Consider the following 23,255-nt stretch of genomic DNA (forward strand, 5'->3'; position numbering starts at 1 on the left):
TCGACTTTCACTCGAGTTAACTAAAAAAAAAAAAAATAAATAAATACTTCAAAAGAACTTCGGATTTCCAAGCTAAGAATTCGGCTGGCAATTACGTTCTATAAACAACAACAAGAAAAGTAAACGAACACATGACAAAGTTATCGACTCAATTGTAAGTTAAGTTAACTGTAAGTTAAGCAATACCATCGAATAGGCAAGCGGAACGCTTCGTGGACACTCTTAAAAGAGCGCTGCAGAAGGCTCAAGGGACACCAACAGATGAAGCACTTCAGCAATCTCTACAAGTGTATAGGATTACACCCAGCCCGAACACACCAACAGCAGCTTCACTTGCAGAAAGGATGTTTGCGCGGAAAGTGAGACTCGTTTTTACAAGCTCTTGCCCAAACAGTCAAGACAACTAGTGATCACTTTTGTACCCAATAAATGTTTCATATAAGGTGAAAGAGTGATTTTCAAAAGCTATAAAAAAAACACAACATTCTGGGAGGTGGGTACAATTACTAAGAAAATCGGTAACATGGTATATATCATCCACGAACCACGATAAACTGGTCCTGACGGTATTTCAATTATAGTGTTGAAACAGCTTCAACCAGAACTTGCCCCTCTACTTACAAAACTATTTAACCGTTGCCTATAGGATAAGTGCTTCTCAACACCCTGAAAAACTTCATCAGTATGCCTTGTATTTAAGAACTCATGTGATAAGTCATCTCCCTCTCAGTACAGACCAATTCGTCTGCTGTGTGTCATGAATACGTTGATGGAATCCATATTAAATTAAGAAGTAGTCAACCACCTCAACAGAAATATTTTTCTGAGTGATATGCAATATGGTTTCCGTCTGGGAGATCAACAGTAGTTGAGCTATCGGTTATATTTCATAGGTTAGTGAATCTCTCGACAAAGGCTTCGTTTCTATGGCAATTACTCTTGACATATCAAAAGCCGTCGATAAGTTATGGCACAAAGGCCTACTTCACAAGATTTCCAGCTACGGTATACCTGGACATGTTTTCTCAATTAATAAATCCTTTCTCTCTGAAAGGCTCATAATAGTAGTTGTTGATGTGCAGAAATCAGAGGTCCAGAGTATTAATGCCGAAGTCCCTTAGGTGTCCATACTAGGCCCAACTCTCTTCCTGATCTACATAAATGATCTCTACAAACACATACTTTAATAATCGTTGGCATCTATGCTGATGACAGGGCCATCTATGGAAAGACATCGACGCCCGTCTAGTTGAAACCACTCTTTTTTGTGGTTAAATAAATACGTAGATTCCATGAACAAAACTTCTTTCTTAAAAGTGCACGCCTGTGGAACTCTCTTCCGTTTGGCCGTTTCCCACATGACTACAGCTTGGATGTATTCAAGTCCAAGATAAACAAATTCCTGATGAACCGCCCGCTTACGTAAGACATTATGAAATATGCATTATTAACGATTACCGCGATATTATCCCATTGATTGTTGTACACGTAATAACCCTTATCCCCGAGTGGCTTCCGAGCCTTTATAAGGCGGGATTACCATGTCAAAAAATATATATATACCCCCAAACGTCAGCAGAATAAACTAAGATGTCGATCAATTAAAACTAGCGACTGTCAACCATTAGGAGATGAACCGATAGACACTGTCTTCGAAACTTTTGACCTTGAACCTCCTCAACCAACATCTGAACTAGGGGGTCATTTCCTAAGGGAAAGTTTACCGAGGCAGTGATGGTAAACTCTAAAAGGAAGAAGCACTGGCAGCTTTTACGAACAAAAAGCTTGGGAGGGTGTGTTGGAGACGCCCCTCCATGGGAATAATGGACTATCTCATGACGTCTCTTTCTCTTGTGACGTAACTTCCGGTAATAAGTTCGGTGCCGGGAGTCAGAGATTGGCACGCGTCCAAGGAGGTCATGTGCAAATGCTCACAGTTGAGGAATGGTATTGCTCAACCTGCTTTGGCCAGTAATATATGTGAATACATGCTCGTTCCTAAAAAGCCTGTGTTCCTTTGTTCTTATTACCATGTGACCACATAATACTAAATTGGGGTCAACTGGTCAGTTGATAAGGATTTGATAGTTTTAGCTCAGTTTTTTTTGTATTTTTTTAAATTCTTCTGATTTATGCTTATTGGTTTGAAATTTAACTTTGATTTTTTCTACTATTATCATGTTGTATATTTAATCTCTCTCTCTCTCTCTCTCTATATATATATATATATATATATATATATATATATATATATATATATATATCCAAAAAAAGTAATAAAAATTCAGCATACCAATGTATAATAAACACTTACAAGCCTCCACCCCTTGGAAAAACTTCAAACTAACGAAAATCGCCATTTTTACACATTTGAAGATAATTTCTGACGAGGACGCATCAGACCGTCTGAAACGTACGTAAACGATTTCAATGACTTAAAACCATTATTACAATGATCCAAACATAATTCTCAATGAAAAACCAAGACACGGAATAATAAAATAATGTTAAAAAATACACATTGTTTGTGACTACTCCCTTATTTAAATATACATCTTTCTTTCGTTCGAATTTATTAACCCATTATATATATATATATATATATATATATATATATATGCATTGATGTTAAAGCTTATAATTGTGGAAATATTACCTCTTTATTTATTTTGTTTCCTCATGTGCACATACATACATGAACGAGTACACGAAAATGAGTAATAGCTACTATACACTCATACATTCGCAGAGGGACATATACGCGTAGATAAATGTATATGGAAGAAACCCAAATATAGTCTTCAAGAAACTTCTTCTTCTTCTTAGTAAGGTTATAGAACTGCCTTATATATCTACTAGTTTAATTAAATCAATTATTAATGTGTGTTTTGATTTTATTCTGGTTTGTACGTTAATAGGTTAAAATATTAAAGCTTATTGAATGATGCTAGTTTTAGCCTTTGTATGTTTAGGTGCCTATCCCATAGCGGTATATATATATATATATATATATATATATATATATATATATATATATATATATATATATATATATATATTTATATATATTTATATATATATATATATAAATATTGAGTAAGTCTAATACCTTAAGTTTATTGAGCTTTTACATCTGGCTGAGATAATCTTATAAATATAAATTCTTTAATATTTATAATATACTTTAATTTTATTATATTGGATCATTTTGGTAAAATTAATTGTAATATTTATTTTATATATATATATATATATATATATATATATATATATATATATATATATATATATATACATATACATAGGAATTTACATATATCATGTGTTAGCAAGACCATTAATCAACCTTTATATTTTTGTGTACTTTATTATTTCATAATTTTTTTATTCCTTATAATTTTTACCAATGTGTATTATTGTATATGGATATTTTATAATAGTCTCGTAATGTAGATTATTTTTAAAGGTTTTCTCGATAAACCAAATGTACGGTTGAGGGCTTATTGTGATTTCTACTCTTCTCATGGTCATTTCTGGAAGTTATAAAGTGTTTTATTTAAGAAACTTAATTTATGTCATTTTAATTTATTTTTTTATGTAAGTTGGGGGTAGGGGTACATTAAACTGTAAGGGAAATTCTAAATTCGTATAGTGCTAAGTAAGGTAAATTAAGGAGTTTTGGGGGAAATCCTCGAATTTGGGTATTTAGTTTATAGGTGGTGTTATGTAATTTGTATTTTTTAGTTGTTGGTGGTGAGTTTAGTTAATTAAGGTGTTAGGCTAGATGAGTGCATTGGGTAGGTGCTTGAAGCAGCACAAGGGGATTAGTATATATATATTAAGACCAACAATGTTCTCACAGAAAAGTCAGGCGTTAGTAAGTAGGTAGACATACACATGGATATGCAATTATTTGAACAGGCATTAAAAATAAAACGTATAAAAGGTATAAAGACAGGTTCAGATATACAGATATAATAATGCATACACATATTAAATTAACAATACCCCACAAACATGCATACCCATTGATGCTTAAGGAAAACAAATAGTGGACGTGTGTACTTACAATTATATAGATTATCTTTTGTATGGTGGATGGGGTAAGGTTAAGGGGTTATATAGGGATTACTAAGAGAATGTTCTTTGTAATGTGCAGTTTATAGAGGTTTCTAATCTTTTGTTGAGTAACTTATCATTGCCCATTAATTGTACGATAAATAATTTTTCGAGAAGGCAGAGGTAACATGGAGAGCTAAGTGAGGAACATGTTTTTGCTTTTTTTAGAATATTCCATTTAATGGTTGGTGTTAAGTTTTTTCAATGAATTCTTCATAATAAGCTGAAAGTGGTGTAGTAATTTTACTGTTGATGTTTTCAAATGAACTTTTGTGACCTCTAAACCGTCCCTTTAATGTATTTCCAGTCATACTGATACAGCATTTACAATTATTTGGGTTTTCCTTTTGTGGAGATTTTTGCACTTCATACCACTGATGCCACTAAGAAATATCCATAGATTAATTTTATTTTTTTAATTGAATATTTTATTGAGCATATATTGGGTAGGAAGTATTGTTTTATTAGGTTAAGGAAGTTTTTTCCTAGGTTAGTTTTGATATTTAAGTTGAGCAGGGGTGTGAACCATATAACTTTCCAAGTTCTCTTATTATTGGATGTTTTAGTGTTAAGTGTAGGCTGGATATATTCTAGTTTTGCATTTTTGTATGCGCTGTCTTTGTGTGTTTTATCGTAGAACGGTTTGTGAATGTCTGCATTTTACAGAATTGCAACTTATTCTCTTGCTAATAGACTTAGGGATGGGTTTAATTATAGATTTTGGATAGTTGAATTTGCGTTTATGTATATGGGTTCGGTGTTATCTTTTTTATAGCGGGCGTATATTTTGTTTTTTAATCTAGAGTTACGTCTAGGAAATTAACCGTTCTGGTATTTTAAACTATTTCGATTTTTAAGTTTCTTTATCTAAATTAATTGACGATTATCTTTTTCCTTTTTTCACATTTAGGTCCGTTCGAGATTTTTTTACGACTTTAAGCCTATCATCTCTATATAAGCCTATGTTATCGATTTCAATATCTTTAGTTTAATTATGCAAAATATATAATCCTACTAGGTCGGTCATCTCGGCAGAATCCAAAAAACTATAGAAACGTCAAAAAGGCCAACCTGATCTTTTTTAATCCATTGATCACCGTTGCCAGTAGCACAGTTGTTCTACATTTATTTATAATTTCCATTTCATCCTTTGATATATCCGAGGAAAGGGTTGAAAATTCTAAAACCTCCTCGAAGAGTTCTTTGGTGATTGAGGGGTAATAACTTTCAATGTCGAATTGGATAAAGGAGTAATTCTCTTTGTTTTCAATGTTTGAGAACGATTTTATCGTATCAGCTATATTAATCCATAGGTTAATTTATAGGTTATTTGGATTCGTTCATTTGTTCTTTCGATGATTCTGTCACTGATTTTGCCTATTTCTGTTTGGGTAGGGTTTATTAATCTCGTCTAGGTTATTGTGGGAAGTTAGGTTTATGATCCTTTAATAGTATGTAGGCTTCTTTTTCACGCAGCTTATTTACTCTTTTGCTAATATCTATTCTGTCGGTTATTTCTTGATATCAGAGTTTATTTCCCCGACGATATGCCGATTAGATTTTTTATAGTTTGTTGTGATCTTTTGTTTAAGTAATTTTTATATTCAGGTTTTTCTAATTTGTAAAAGTTATCAGATTTATCAGCTTTCCCAAAGATGTGCTTGGATTTGGTAATTTTGTTGCCTGTTTGGTCCAGTTGTTTTAGAAGTGACTGTTGCTTTTATGAAAAGTTATTCTGTTAGTCTTGTTCATTAAACTGTTTTTCGAAGTCTTCTAGCTGTTCGACAATGGGGCTCTTTCCTGGCTTTTAAATCCGAAAAGGTTTTGATTGTTTTCGTTTTCATTTGAACATGGCGAACTTTCTCTTTTCAAAATTTGAGAATTTCAGTTTTTATTCCTGAATTTTTCTAGCCTGATGATATCTAATATGATTGAAATAGTCTACACATCGGAGCAGAATATGACTGTATTTACATGGAAAATAATACACACATACACACACACACATATATATATACATATATATATATATATATATATATATATATATATATATATATATATATATGACTTGCTCTCTTATCATTGAGTCCTATAAACGACCCTTTTTTTAAATAAATTATTTTCAATCTTTGGATACCTTCCCCCCGAAAACTATATATATATATATATATATATATATATGATAGCAAAGCTTCAAGCAAATTTCCACACTTTTATCAATATATATATATATATATATATATATATATATATATATATATATATATATGCAGATAGATAGATAGATAGATAGATTTATAGATAGATCGATAGATACATATAAGAATACCTACTCCATGTATACGCTTAAGAAAACCAAATATTTCATGAATTATCAAAATGAAATCCCTAAAACCTACTTAAATATAAAACCGAAAATAATCGTGCTGTGCCGCAACGAAACCGCCTATAGAGTCGCATGGTTTATCACGACTTTGAAATTTGTGTGACCCGGCATGTAATGATCCTCCAAATGTTCGTGCCACTGAATTAAAACGATTTGTTTAATCTTGAACTCCCTCTATATGTAGAATACGTGCGATTTATTATCTTTCCATGTGTTTTAAGGAGACTATTAGAAATGTTCCATTTATAACATGTTAGAATTTAATCTAAAAGTGAAATTGATCTTACATGCTTTTATAAAGTGACATTATTAAACCCGCAATATTTATCCTGTATATGAATGTATTACATAAAATGTATGTAAGGATGTTTTCAACGTAAAAACATAGTGAATATGATAAGTAATTTCCGTTTAATTTTAACAGTGCAATATAAAAATTATTACAAAATTTTTATTAAAAATTAATTATTTTTCATTGTTACATATATAAATCAAGTTTGGCTATTAAAATACGGAAACTTCTGTTCATAAACTTATAAAGTTTTACAAACGGTATTCATTAAATATTTATGTTTAGGTTAATTTTGTAAAAAAGCTATATATATTTAAACCATATCAAAATTCACTATTCTACTTTGATTAATACGCTATAATTTTAAATGATCAGTCATTTTGAAATTATGAAGTGTATATATATATATATATATATATATATATATATATATATATATATATATATATATATATATACTAGTAGTTCAGCCTGGTTTTGCTCGGGCCATATGCACTGTTAATAAATTTATGTGCATATATATATATATATATATATATATATATATATATATATAAATATATATACTAAAAGTTTGACTCATGTACAGGTGAACTACATCTAAAATTTTAATGTGTAGACCTAAATGAACGGAGAAGTTCAGTAGAGTCTGCAAAGGTCAAGTCTTTCAAATTTGACCTTTTGGCAGGAAAATCATCGCCCAAAAACTGGTTAAAAAGGTTGCTGCATGTCTGAGTACGTTTTTGTAAAAGTTCAAATCTTTAGACTCAAAGTTGGCTGAATAGTTTGCTAGAGAATGCAAAAGTTAAATATTTTATACTTTGTATCTTGGCAGCCACATTTGTAGCTAAAAACCGATTAAAAGCATTGTCCTATATTTGCATACACGTTATGGATAATTTCAAATGTTGAGACCAAAAATTGACTGAGTTATTTGGAGGAGACCGCAGAGGTAATTTTTTTTTAACTTTATACTAATTTTGACCCTTTTAACATTTATCGCTTTTGCATTCAAACTCAATTAACAACTTTGATCCATGTCCAAGTAAACTACACCTAGATTTCAAGTTTTTACAAGCAAAATTGGCGGAGGAGTTTGGTAGAGTTTTAAAGGGCAAATAGTTGAACTTAGACAACCTGATAGTAAACTTTCTGGTTGAAAACCGATTATAGAGTTTCCCAAATCTCAATACACCTTATGTTAAGTTTCCAGTCTTTAGACTGAAAATTGGCAGAGTAGTTTAGCAGGGGAATGTACACACACAAATACACACATGCACTTTCACTTATATATATATATATATATATATATGTATATATATATATATATGTGTGTATGTGTGTGTGTGTCTATGTGTGTGCGTGTTTATATATAATTACTGCTTATATTATTTTATTTAATTATGGGCAGCAGTTTAATCATATTAATAGCATAACTGGTATGTGTGCCTGACTGGGTGCATGTGTGTCTATTATTCATATATAAAAATTTTAATGAAAATTAATCACTTTTTGTATTTAATTTTAAAAATAATATAAAATTTACTATTTAATATAAAAAAAAATAATTTAAATGTAATATTAGGCATAATCCATGTGAAATCTTTTCGACGTTGTCGCCGGTACAACTTTTAGTCGATATTAAAAATAGTAGTTAAACCACGGTGATTTGAATATTTTTACAAACACACGAAAGAAAAACGGATGAATGGAAATAATATGTTAAATCACTATATTGAATTGGTTGTAATTTAATAAACGCATTATGTTGATTTCAAATATTACTGTATTTTATAATCCTTTTGCAGATTTTCTAATCCGCAACTAATTAAATCCTTTTAACGCATACGATTTGTATAGTTTTTAAATCACGCGAGACAAAATTTTCTTGTCATGAATTTCATTTATAAATTTCCCACTGAATCATATTAAATTTAGAATGAATCGAGAGTCAATATTCGGAAGTCACTGCATATAATTTAACTAGATCGTTTATCTAGCGTTGCCCGGATAAGTCCGCGGTATATCATTATACTTAATCCCGTGTAGAATTTTCATTGAGAAAAACGTAATATTTGAAGCACTGATTTGTTAAAATGTCTATTACCACTTTTTAACTGAGGATTTACCTCGATTTATTAAAGTAAAGTGTTTTATATCTTATGGTGGACGGCAAGAAACGCATGCCTACTTAAATTTTCTTTCCCTGAAAAGTTCCTACCACATATTATATTGAGGTAATACTTACAGGCCGATCCTTGTCAAAAAGGTAAAGCTCAATATATAAAAACAGAGCAATATGTAGGTTTAATGATTAAATTCTGTAGATTAAAATATATACAAATGTATTTAAGTTAAGAATTTATTGTTTGAAACAAGGAATATATGGAGAAAAATATTTTTATTTCTTCAATCCATGAATTTTCAATAATGACTAATATTATCAGAGGAAATGAAATGTAATTAGCAAAATGTGTAGCTCTGCCTCTTAAGCACCATCTTTTAAATAAAATTCTTAATATATGTGCTGAAAAGCAAAGTATTTGTTTATTCAGAGCTGAACATTTTGCTAACTATATTTCATTTCCTCTGATGATATGTGCCATTATTGAAAATCCATGGATTAAGGAAATAAATATAATATTTCTCCATATATTCCTTGTTTCCAATACTAAATTCTTAACTTAAATGTATATTTGAATCTACAATTTAACTTTAATCATTAATCACACACACACACACGCACAAACACGTACACACCCATATATATATATATATATATATATATATATATATATATATATATATATATATATATACACGCACAAACACGTACACACCCATATATATATATTTTCTTGAAAAAGGATTTCGGCCTCAACAGAAAGATGTTCAACAAAATGTTTAACCATAAAATTTACCAAAAACTATTAATATTAAACTATAAAAAGAAAGATACTAGAATTTAAGCAAAAAATATTTTATTTCAACTCAATCAGATGTGCCTTATGCACTAATAAAAATGCAATTGGCATTTTGTTGAACTTTTTAAGATTTTAAATATTTATAAATTTTCTCATTATAAAAAACGATTATTATATTGATTATAATTTTTTGACAGAAGAAATAAAATGAATATAAAACATTAGAAGAACAATGCAAAATTATCCAATTATATCAATAAATATTAGTAAATTGTGTAAATAAATCTTGAAAAAAATTATTATTTAGTAAATTGATTTTAATTTATTGTTCATTTAAAAAAATATTCAAATATTTAAAATCACTTAATTGTCAGCACATTTTTTCATTATCAAAAAAGATTATTGGATTATTTTTAATTTGCAAAATAAAAACCGGCAATGAAAAAATCGTAAATCAGCAAAAATTAATAAATTGTTTCATTATAAAAAAAATATTTATATACTACAGATATAATCTATGTTTAATTAATTTTAATCAAGTAAAACAAATGTTTTCTTATCAATAGCATTGAAATAAAACAATCGTTTTTATTATGATAAAATGTAATGAATTCGCTGATTCTGGATGTTTTAACTGTACTTCTATCTTTCCAAATTAAAATTAATCTAATAAATGTATTATTATGACAAACTTTATTGATAATTTAGTGACTTTAGATTTTTCTTATGATTTAAAAATTTGTCTTCTAATGTTTTTTATGCAATTCATTTTATTTCTTCTGTCAAAAAATTATAATCAATATAATAATCGTTTTTTATAATGAGAAAATTTATAAATATTTAAAATCTTAAAAAGTTCAACAAAATGCCAATTGCATTTTTATTAGTGCATAAGGCACATCTGATTGAGTTGAAATAAAATATTTTTTGCTTAAATTCTAGTATCTTTCTTTTTATAGTTTAATATTAATAGTTTTTGGTAAATTTTATGGTTAAACATTTTGTTGAACATCTTTCTGTTGAGGCCGAAATCCTTTTTCAAGAAAATGCCTAACTTTTTAAAATTCTATTCATCAACAACATAAGCAACAATAAAAATAATAGAATTATATTTATTAATTAATAGAACATGCTAATGATCACAGGAAAAGTATTACATAAAAAAAATTTACAGAAATTTTTTTAAAATTCTGAATTTAAGTGATTCATAAAAGTGCTATCGTTCGCCTGCAGGGATACAGTTATAGCCCCATACCACGCTGATTGGGAGGTTAGCACTCAAGTTTTTGCTATTTCGATTGGATATATGGTCTGATTTTTCTCAATTATTTGTTTCTTTTATATTTTTCCAAAGAAATGCCAATATTGATGGACGACATTTTGGAATGAAAATTAAAATTATATGAAATATTGGTGTCACTGATAATATTTCACTTGTTATTATTCTAAATAATGCAAGTAAAATGCCCAAATCGGCTTTCATAAAAGTGAAGAATATCTGGTTTTACAATGAAATTTCTGCAAAAAAAATTTATTGAAATATATAATTTCGGAATTAATTCATTGAGGATCGTAATTTTAAAATAAAAATCTATTTGTTTGAACACACACATATTCCATTGCAGTAGAAAACATTCTAGTGGCTTTTTCAAAATGCTCAGTATTTTGTTGACAATATTTGCGAATTGAAGAGTCAGTTTTGAGATAAATTTTGAATTGCTTGAGTGTAAATAAAATTGTTGTTTTTTTAACTCTAGTATCTTCCTTTTTAGAGTGTAATATTGATCAATAGTTTTCAGTAAAATAATTTTCCTGTTAAAATTTTATAGTACATTTATCTCTTGAAGCAGAAATCTTGTCTCCAGTTTAGTTATGATTCATAACAGTGCTATTGTTCGCCTGCAGAGTTACAGTTACAGCCCCATGCCATGCCTAGGTGATGGTTGAATTTTAAAAGCGAAAACCACCACTATTTATTTCTATTGAATGTATGACCTTGTTTTTATCAAATGTTTGCTTCCTTTATATTTTTTCAAAAAAAATGCCAACAATATTGGACATTTTGGAAGGAAAATTGACATTACTAGAAAAGTTAGTGTCACTGACAATATGCCACTTATTATTATTTCTAACAATGCAAGTATAATGCCCAAAATCGACTCTATTCAAAGTGTGCAGAATAGCTGTTTTTACTTTGAAATTTGTTCCAAAAATATTTTGTTTTTTTGTACTGAAATTCATAATTTCAGCATTAATTCGCCGAGGATTATAATTTTCAAACATAAATCTATTTATTTGAACACACAAATATTTCATTGCAGTAGGAAACGTTCTAGTGACATTTTCCAAGTGCTCAGTATTTTGCTGACATTTGATACAATGTTTGAGCACTGAAGCATCAGTTTTGAGCAAACTTTTAAATTGCTGTCGACCATCAGTAGGATGAAGTTGAATAACTAATCTCTGTGGTATTCCAGCAATCTGCAAGGTTTGGAACCCACAGCCAACTTTAAAGGTGCAATTACATTCACTATCTTGTAGTCTTTGGCAGTTTTGTTTGTGTATTCTAAGACATTTCATCACTTTACTTTCTTCAAAAGTGAATAATTGTTTGGCACTGTCAGGGCACTTGTTTATCAAAGATTCCCAAAATGCAATAGCACATTCTTGTTGGCCACTATTAAAAACGCCTCCGATTGATTCTCTAAGATCAGCAACACTGTGAGTGCCAGGGACAAGCAATCTTTTTAATTGCTGAATTGGCAAATCAATGTTTGGAATGCTTTTAATGATGTTAGACAACAAAGGAAGGTGGTAAATTGTCTGAACAATACTGTTAGCAAAACAAGCATTTCTTTCATTGATCAATTTGAGGTCCAAATTATTTTGAGAAATTGAATTGTCTATTTTCAGCCATTTTCTATTTGGACTATTATGTTTTTGCTTCAAATCATGATCTATAACGATTGTTTTTTTTCGTTTATAAGTCTGTTTGTACAATGACAAACTTTGAGGCTTAACAGAACAAGGAGGAAGCGGTGGCAAATCAACCCTGTCTCTTTTGGCCCTCAATCTATTATATTCAGTCCATGCACTTTTGTTACACATGGTCAATTTATGAGGGTCAAGGTCGATCAAATAGACATTGCACAGCTTTCTAGCACGTGACAAAGCTACATAGGCCATTCCATCTGAAAAGACATCAGATCCCAAGTCAACAATGATACCATCGACTGAAATACCTTGGGTTTTGTGGACAGTTAAAGCATAGCTGAGTGACAAAGGTATTTGAGATCTAGTCACAAAGAGGCCACGAGAAAGTTCATAGTCAGCTTGCACAAATTCAACATTGACTGCATGATCCATATGATCAAATTTTACAGTCACAGCAACAACTTTGCCATCTTTCATTTGTATTTCAGTGACTGTACCCATTGTACCATTGCAAAGTCCTTTTTCGATATCAATATTCCGACGCAACATGCATCTAGCACCAATTCCAATTTTAAGCACAGTTTCAAGTCCAGCTGTGTCAGAAATCTTTTTAAGTTTAGAAGTTTTTGGTGTCTGTTTTGATTTTTTTTTTGTTACGGTTTTTTGTCTTAAGTTGGAATCAGTTGCTGAAATTTCAATGATATGAATATTATTTTTTTTCAACATTTTATAATTCACTTCCTCAGCAGATTCATTTGTGGGTACAATGCAAATAATATGCATTTTCTTTTGCAAATTTTGCAAAAGATCAGTAACTTGATCAATATTTGCTTTTTGTTTAGGATTGATTCGATGCCTTTTCAAGATCTCAATATCCTGATCAGTTGGTGACCCAAGTCTAATTCTGTTAAGAATATTAACAAAGTTTTCATTGTCATCTTTTTGTCGCATATTTATGGTCAATTCATCATAATCGAAATATGACCACAAATTTATACCAGCAATTCCCAAATTTGATTTTCTAGCATCTTGAATAGATATTTTGGAAAATACAGGTTTTTCATTAACAGGTGGAAGCTGGAATAAATCACCAAATGCAACAATTGACATGTTTGCAAATGGATACACTTGTTTCCTAATATCACCAAAAACATCTTGCAAACGTTGGTGAATAAATGCTAATTGCAAGTGACTAACCATGCTTATTTCATCAATAATGAATAATCTCACATATCCAAGCATGGTTCTCAAACTTTTTATTTTATCCTTTGATAATGGTTCATATTTAGGTGTAGAACCATGCTGCACATTTAGTTGAAAGACTCTATGGCATGTAGATCCTTTCAAAATGTAAGCACTGACACCAGTAGGAGCACAAATAACTACACTGGGTCCATTGATGGCAGGATATGTGAGAGTAATTTTATCTGCCAGTGCATTGATCAGAAAAGATTTGCCCACACCCCCAAAACCACTAATAAATTTGAGAATTTGTGGACAATCGTCACAATTGCACCTGTGAATAGGGTTTTCCTCATTCCAATGAAGATTTTGTTGCTCAAGTTTGGAAATAATTTCATTATAAATTTCTTTTTGAATGAAATTCAATTTTTGCTCATTTTCTAAAACTTGAGCTTCAGTGACATGTCTGATTTGAGGCATATTTAAATCAGCTTCATTTTTATCTGCCTCTTTAGCCATATTAGGATCGCAATCAATTTGATCATCATCAGCGTTATTTTCATTTGCATAATTTTTAGATTTTTGCTCTATTTTTTTGCTTATTTCAATAGCATCTTTAATTTTTTTCTTAATACTTTCATAATTTGTCATTTCAGACAAATATGGAGCATTTTGATAAAATGATTGCTCATATGATTTACAGCCATCAAGTAAATCAATTTCTTCTTGGCGCCAAGGTTTGAACAGCATCAACAAATTGTGATAATATCGTTCTTTTGTTTCAGAAGTCAATCTCACATTTGGCGTCTTTATAGCTTTTTCTTTCACTTTTTTTAAAAAGCCATGATTATTTCGCAGCTTCAATGAAACTTTCTCATCATCATTTGTGGAAGCATTCATTGTTCTTTCATAGTTTCTCGCAACATAGTACAAACTTTTATTTTCCATAGAATCAGGTCTATTCGGGTACCATGTTTCAACCATATTGCCATAATACAAATCTGTAGAATCAGGCTGCATTTGATCCAATTCTTCTTGTGGCAAAATTCTGCGGGTTCTATATTCAGGTATATCAGCACCGACCCACATTACAGTTGCAGAAGCTCCAAACAAGTGATGTCCCAACAGCTTATCAGCAACTTCATAAGCTCCTGAATCTCTTTTGGACAATGTATAAAGACCAGCGCTTTTGCATTTACCATAAAATGATTTTGATTGGTCCAATGACCACACACCTTCAGTCTCAGATGTTTCATATTTAGTCTGATAGCTGGTGATGTAATGGTTCAGAATCATTGAATTGTCAGAAATGTACTGCAAGTCAATATTAGACTCCCACATCATCAAAATAGCTGGGTTGTAAGCATTAATGTACTGCTCTTGTGAGCTTCTATTCAAATTATACAATTTTTTAATTTTTTTGCCACATTTATGTGACCTAACACTTTCTTCAATTGTGTTAAATTTGAAATTTCCAGCAGATTTAGGAAATCCATAGCGACAAATTGTGTAAAATTTATTTCTGACAAATTTTTTACGGTAACATGATCCACCACAAGTGTGTCTTTGCACTTTATTCACCAAATAGGCTAATTTAGGTGATTTAAAATGGTTGGGAAGTTGACAAGTAATAATAGATTCAATGAAAGTTTGGACTATTTTGTGTGAATCTTTGTCAGTCTCATCAAAAATAGGAGCATCTTTGCAGTACACTTTCATGTGTACATGAGGAGTGCCTCTGTTTTGATACTCTAATCGCCAAAAATAATGGGCAACTTCAGTCAGAGGGCCGTTTTTGTCAAGTATGACAATCTTCAAAAATGATGTGAATCTATGATAAAAATGTTCACTGACTGCCACAATATCATCATTATTTATTTGTCCAAATTTTTTAGTTGTATTATTCAACTTTTCAAGAAATTCGTGCAAATCTTTGAGGATATATTCATTGCAAGACAGTGTCAAAAAGAAAGTGGGTACTCCATAACACTCATCAAAAGCTTGCAAATCCGTGTATTTTCGAGCCCAAAATTCCTTAGATCCTCGCATATTTGCCATCATCATCGACAAATTGCCTTCCAGTTGCTTATCATTATTTGTCAATCTTTTTTTCAGTTCAGCAACTGTTATTTTTGGCATTTTTGCTGTTTTCATTATAGCATAAATACCAGCATCAATGGCTCGTTTATCAGCTTTATCGGCAGAAAACATCAAATATTGAATATTTCTTCTGAATCTAGGATCACAATGGTTCAATCGATTTCTGATGTACATGTATGGTTTTACTTTGCCATATGGACGTTCATTTGAAAACATTCCAAATCTACCTCTTGTGAACAAATCAGGAAAACAAAACAATTCCAATAATGGGTCATTGTCAGTTAGTAATACTCCTTCAACTCTTTTTTGCCTGAAAATCGTCAAATCCTTTTCAGGTGGCAACATTGGTTGCATTTCAATGAGCGTGTGATGCTCATATGAAATCTGAGCCCCAGTCTGAGTCAGAAAATGATCCATTTTCAGACTATCATTTCGCCCAGTGCATGTGACAATTTCATCCAAGTTGGCATTTCGATCAATTTTAATGTCATTGTACAAGATATTGTTGTTTTTCAACCAATCCAAAGCTTTGAGAACTTTATCCATATTAACCAATGAGCGCCAAATAATATTTTTTTTGTTTGGCAATGTATCAACTATAATTTCAAGTAATTTATGATCATTGTTTGGCAATGTATTCATAGCATGGTTGATAGTTGTTTCCATTGGCATTGGCAAATGACTAGCTATTCCTCTGATAGCTGGGATCAACTGGCTTTGCAGTCCTTTAAACTTGTATGGCACCAATTTAATTATATTCATAAAGCATTTGGCTCTTTGAATAAGAAGACTTTCATACATATTCAAAATGGAGATTTCAGGTGGGATGTGATCAACTTGAAGACCATTAATCGATGCCAAATTTGGTACTTTTTTGTATGTTATCATATCCGATTGACATTTTTTGCATACAATACATGGTAATGTGTAATTTGCTTTAATAATGTTAAGTATTGTTTGAGATTTTATTTTATCCCAGTTGTCCCATTCATGCAATTCTGAATCTTTTTTGCGCATTTTGCAAATGTCACAATGATTTATTTTAAAATCATAAATTGCCTTTTGAAATTTTTTAAACAAATTGGCATATTTTGTTGTTACATAAACCTCAGTGTGAAATTCATTTTCATTTGAAAAGGATTCATTGTAAAGGTCAGAAATAGTAGCATCTCTGCTAACCTGGTAAATTAACTCAGTATATAATGACCAGTCACCTTCAAGTATTGCGATGTCATATTTGTTAAGCCATGTTCCAATCGACAATAATCGATATACTTTTCTGATCACTGTTCTCAGGTGTTGCGAGTGTGGTGACAAGAGTTTCAGCAGGGCCAGCTTGTCCGTGCAATCACTTTGGCCACAGCAATAAATTCTATCAGAATGCATACCTTTGCAACTTTGGAAACTATCCAATTTCTTCCTCATTTGAGCAATTGTCAAATTCGGACTCAAATCAGACAAATTGTTATGCAATCTTTTAGCATATTCCAATTTCTGAGCTGAGTCTGGACAGCCATCTTCGATTCTACACAGACGAGTCATTGATATTCTGTAGTCACTGTTATTAATTTGATTTTCATTGTTTTCATTTATGGGGACTTCAAATGTGTTTAATTCACTGCAATCACATTCTTGGCAATGCATAAATTTAAAATTGTGTCTTGACAACTGAGCCAATGGCACATATTCATATTTGCTTTTATCGCAAAGAAAGTGCTCATTGGTGAAGCAGTGGAACAAATTATTGCCCCAATAAGTCTGCAGACCGTCATTGTTGGCTTTTTCTACATAAGAGTGGATGCATCTGAAGTACTTCTTCAATTGGTTGATCATGAAGTTTCTCATGCCAACTCCTTCAATATATTTCTTGTTGACAGTGCTGAATGCACTTTTATTAGCCAATCTGCGTTCCTGTAGGTCTGTTATATTCTCTTTGACAATATTTTTGTATGACATAATCATTTTCCGCATTATAATCATTTTTTGCATTAATTCATTATAACATCTTCGTCGTTTTTTAATTTGTCTCATATTTCTAATCAGAATGTGTCGATGTAAATTAGCATCTTTGCTTGACATTTCGAATTTGCAAGTAAATTTAGATGCTGTTTTTCTATGTTTATTTTTATATTTGCTATAATATGCTTTTGCACAAATTTTTTCTCTATTTTTTTTATAATATTGGGCCATTTTCGCATGCATTTTTTCTCTATTTTTATTGAAATATTTTTTATTTGACTCTTTTTGCTTTTTTTTATAAGTATCATTATTTACCGCCTTGAGTTTTTTTTTATAATTCTGAACTCTTTGTTTTATTTTATCTTTATTTTTTCTATAATATTCAGCTTTTCTAGCTTTTTCAGCAATTTTATCATATACTTTTTTATTGCCATCATTTGCATTGGTGTACTCCATTTCATTTTGCTTATCAATAGGTCCTGGGTTAATTTCGACTCCACCAATGATCAGAAGCATCAGAATAATAGATCTGTTTTTATGCATAATGTAGCATTTATTGTGATAACGAGGCTTACATTCGAAATGAATTATGCAATTTTTAATTGTGAAATATAATTTCTATTTCATAAAAGATATATTTTAATTAAATTTTATCTTGTTCACAGTGAAAATAGAAAAAATATAATCACATATTACATTTTTATAATTATGAACATAAATACAATTTTAATGACTTTGCAATGCAATATAGTTGGCAAAAATATGTCAATTATGTGCAAATTGAACAAGAAACGAGTCAGAAAATGTATAAAAATGGTCAAACAAGTGGTAGGAGTGACAAGCCTTATGCAGTGTCTTGACAAGCTTGAGTTGTCTTTTCCTGTTCTGAGTGCCCTCACTCTCAGAAAGTCTGTTCTTGGCGATATTCTTCCTCTCTTTCACTTGCTTTCTCCTTGCTCATATCTCTCTCTGTTTGTTCCTGAACAATCTATCACTCAGGCTTTCTTTTACTTTGACTCGATCCTTCCTTTTCCATTACAATCTTTTATATTCCCTCCTGCGTCACTCTCTTTCTCTCTAATTAACAGTCTGAGTCTCTAATTGTCACTTTGTAGTCTCAAGTCTCGGATGATCTGAATGAGCAATATAAAAAAAAAAAATAATTAAATAAAGGTCAACAATGAATAGTAGAGAGAACTGAGAAGTATTGAGAGTACTATTGAGAAGAAGAAGAATCGGTCAGGGAGGTGGAAAATAGGGGCAGTGAAAGGGGGGTGGGAACATGACGAAGTGAAAAAGTGGAGGAATAGTGACGTTGAGGTAGGGGAATGGGGAGAGTGATAAATAGATTGTAGAAAATGAGGGGGGGGGCGAATGTATAGTAAGGGTGTGCAGTAGTAATATATACATACATGTGTGAAAGGAGAATAAAGATAAATAAAAGAAATGACCCCCAGAATAATATAATACCCTATAAATTTGTCATTTTAATCTAACTCAGCCTATCATCAAAGAAAATGACAAAGATGGCTTTATTTGCTAAATCGTTTTAAAAACTTGACTGTTTATTTCGTTTCTTAGAGTCTTCCAATTTATTTATCGTCTGCTAATGCGTTATTAATCGGTGATTTTTTGGTGGGCGTTGTTGAGCAAGAATAAAAATATGAGATTTAAACTGTTGGGGCATTTTTGACAACTTCTGTGCCCTTGGGGGCGAAATGGGAAGTTTAGAAAACATTTTTTTTTACTATGTAAATCTATATAATGATTATTGTCGTAATATTACTTCTTGTTAATTTTGTACTTAGGTAAAAATGTGCTTCTGCATTTATGTTACCGTTGTTACACGAGTATTTGTTACACCCTTATAGTAAAAATGTTGGTGATCATGCACTTATTGTACCTATTTACTATGCCTCCCCACGGGACAGAGTTAGACACCAGGGTCGTTTTTTAACGCGGAGAAAAGGTACAAAAATAAAAATTGTCTCAGTCGTGACAGATTTCTCCTCCACCGAAAGAGAACATGAAATGGAAGTGCAGCATCTGAAGAACAGATGCACTAATTGTAACACACTATTATTTTCTTAATAATGAGGTTAGGACATTACGTCGTCGCCGGCAAACTTGCGAAGAAACGATAAGAAATATCGAAAGACAAAAACTGGCTGTAACATATTCTTGCATTATTTACAAAAAGTTGTAAATAATGCAAGAAAATGTTACAGCCAGTTACAAAATTAAAAATGATAATAATATATTCATAATATATTCTTGACAGGTCACAAAATCACCGCAATACCACATTTACTCCGGGGAGGGGGGGTCCTATGTAAGTCCCAGGAATTGGTATAAACGAAGTTTAACCAATTACGCATAACTATAAAAGAAAGTAAGAATTTTATTGACACAGCATTTGTAAACAAACAACAAAAAAGTTGTAAATAATGCAAGAAAATGTTACAGCCAGTTAAAAAATTAAAAATGATAATAATATATTCATAATATTCTTGACAGGCCGCAAAATCACCGCAATGCCACATTTACTCCAGGGGGGGGGGTCCTACGTAAGTTCCAGGAATTTGTATAAACAAAGTTTTACCAATAACGCATAAATATAAAAGAAAGTAAGAATTTTATTGACACAGCATTTGTAAACAAACAAAAAAAAAAAAAAAATAGTACGCTTACCTGTTTTAAATATAATGCAAGAAAATGTTTCATGTAAGGCTGCACCGCAGACATAAATAAACAACTTTACGGATGTGTGTTTGTTACAATTTAACGTCTGCTCATTCGGTAATAGTCGGTAATTTTCGGTGGGCGGTGGTGAGCATGGATGGAAATGCGGGATTTAAACTAAATTAATTTAGCAATGGTATTAATGTAACGGATAATCAAAAATAGGGGAAAAATCAGTTATGTAATATTTTACACAAATACTGAACAGTAGCCCCCCCTCTATGTCTGTCTGTCTGTCTCTCTGTCTCTCTCCCTCTCTCTCTGTGTCGCTGTTATTATGGTAGTACGAATAGTGGTTTGTTTATGTTATAGTGGTATAAAAGAAAGTAAGAATTTTATTGACACAGCATTTGTAAACAAACAAACAAAAAAAAAATAGTACGCTTACCTGTTTTAAATATAATGCAAGAAAATGTTTCATGTAAGGAGCTCTGCACCGCAGACATAAATAAACAACTTTACGGATGTGTGTTTGTTACAATTTAACGTCTGCTCATTCGGTAATAGTCGGTAATTTTCGGTGGGCGGTGGTGAGCATGGATGGAAATGCGGGATTTAAACTAAATTAATTTAGCAATGGTATTAATGTAACGGATAATCAAAAATAGGGGAAAAATCAGTTATGTAATATTTTACACAAATACTGAACAGTAGCCCCCCCTCTATGTCTGTCTGTCTGTCTCTCTGTCTCTCTCCCTCTCTCTCTGTGTCGCTGTTATTATGGTAGTACGAATAGTGGTTTAGTGGAAAACTCTTATGAAACTAAAATCCGGCAATTTTTATTTTTTTAATAACGGTATTAGTATCAAAATATCTGAAAATGATATCTTAAACTAAACAGAAGAATGTCAAGGTAATTATTGTACTATTTCAGAAAATGTTCAATAAGTATGTCTCAAGTAAATTAATTTTTTATTTTTTCCACCGGTACCCTACGTTGGATTACTCAATAGTAGTCTCTAAGTAATTTTGTTTGTCTCGCAGTTACTTGCGAGACTAATATATATATATATATATATATATATATATATATATATATATATATATATATATATATATATATATAAAATGGGATATATTCATAATTTAAGATAGTCAGGACCTAATAATCATTTAGTGTATGCAGTTTAAGTTCTGAAAACAATTTCACTATCATATCTGTGTAATCGTACATGATAATTCACTGTTACACAATCGCCAGTGAGTAGTGATTTTGTAAACTACTACGAATATCGGTCAGTATAACATTAAATGTATATAGACATCAGGCGGCAAACAAAAATAGACCAGTTCAAATCGTGTGATTATTGTGGGTGTTATAATGCCGGATCCATAGACAAACAGAAATAAATTCTTGTTAAGAATTATTAGACACTAGCGGGACCCGTTAATCGGCGTTTCCCCGTGGAAGAATTCCCCCTAATAAAAAAGAACAAGTACGGTTATCGTTCTTTCCCTTCAACTGATTTCATCATGTTAAGAACGGCTTTTGGAATATACGTCACCAACTTCCCGTAAAGAACGGCTATCAGAATAAACACGCCATTTTGTGAGGTGGATTGTCGTTCCTCGCGCATTCGTACAAATCTGGCGGTCACTGATTTAAAATTCATAATACAGGTATTTATATCTCGAAAACTATTTGTATCTGCCAAATATAAATGAGATTTTCTTAATTAGCGTAGTCGAAGACCTTCAAACTTTGTCAGTTTAAAAGAAAATTAAGAGGTGGAGCTTAGGTGAAAATCTACTTATAAAAAACGTAAACAAACGTAATGTATGCGGAGTGTCGATACAGAGTTCAGAAAAGAGAAGTAAACAACATACTCAACAGAAACTATGATCAAACACAGTAGCTATCGGAATAAACACCCCAATTTGTTAGGGCTGTTTTCAAAGTATTTGCCGCAAATTTAACCTGGATTATCGTTGTCAGGTTACCCATCCGCATATACTACAAACCGACTAATAACTTGAGGAGTGGTAATGTAAAGCATAAAATAGCACTATAAAATGTTCCCTAAACATATTTTTCCAGGGGTTGTTGTCTTTGGAGGGTAGTGGCGTTTTATAAATGTGTTCATACGTAAATGTAAGGTTATCAGTGTTTAATCTTCTGTTCATGAGCGGTTATATCCTTTATAGTTTTAATTATTGCCGCTTGTAGAGAGTACCACAATATTTGCAAAATTCTTGAGTGTATGTAACAAGAGGAAGATTCTAGAATAATCAAACTGTCACCTCTCAGCCAATGAAAACGGGCGCGATTTGAGAATGGAGAAATCTATTTTAATCGGGAAATGGAAAGATTATGTTATATCTATGAGACTATGATCTCATTACGAAGGCTGCAATCACAGTATCTGCGATTAATAATAAAGGCAACACATTTGTATGTGGAATCTGTTGTTGTAAACTACGGTACTTTGGTCCAGAGGGGAATTTCAGCAATCAAAGTAATATAGACAGGGATAAGTTTCATGTTTGGTCGTCCAGACTAAATTTTATAGAGCTCTAGCCGAAAAAGCAATAAGACCAGACGTGTCCGGCAATGTAGAAATCTAAGAGAATCCTCTTGATAAATGTCTTTTCTGTTGACCATTCCTAAGTAAAA

At 31.3% G+C, this 23,255-nt stretch overlaps 1 protein-coding gene across 1 annotated transcript in view; it reads right to left on the reverse strand.

Annotated features, from left to right (window-relative positions):
• The window catches only part of LOC145241607 (uncharacterized), a 164,813-nt gene extending 143,969 nt beyond the window's left edge, over positions 1 to 20,844 (reverse strand). Inside the window, exons 1-2 of the mRNA XM_080104693.1 lie at positions 20,591 to 20,844; positions 14,928 to 19,032 (exon numbers count right to left, since the gene is read on the reverse strand). Of these exons, the coding sequence (XP_079960819.1) occupies positions 14,928 to 18,442 (3,515 nt within the window). The 5' untranslated portion in view covers positions 18,443 to 19,032; positions 20,591 to 20,844. The remainder of the gene's footprint in view (positions 1 to 14,927; positions 19,033 to 20,590) is intronic.
• Positions 20,845 to 23,255: the final 2,411 nt, after the last annotated feature.

This window comes from Euprymna scolopes, chromosome 20 (genome assembly GCF_053919585.1).
Source record: "Euprymna scolopes isolate OS-2025 chromosome 20, ASM5391958v1, whole genome shotgun sequence".
Lineage (NCBI taxonomy): Eukaryota > Metazoa > Mollusca > Cephalopoda > Sepiida > Sepiolidae > Euprymna > Euprymna scolopes.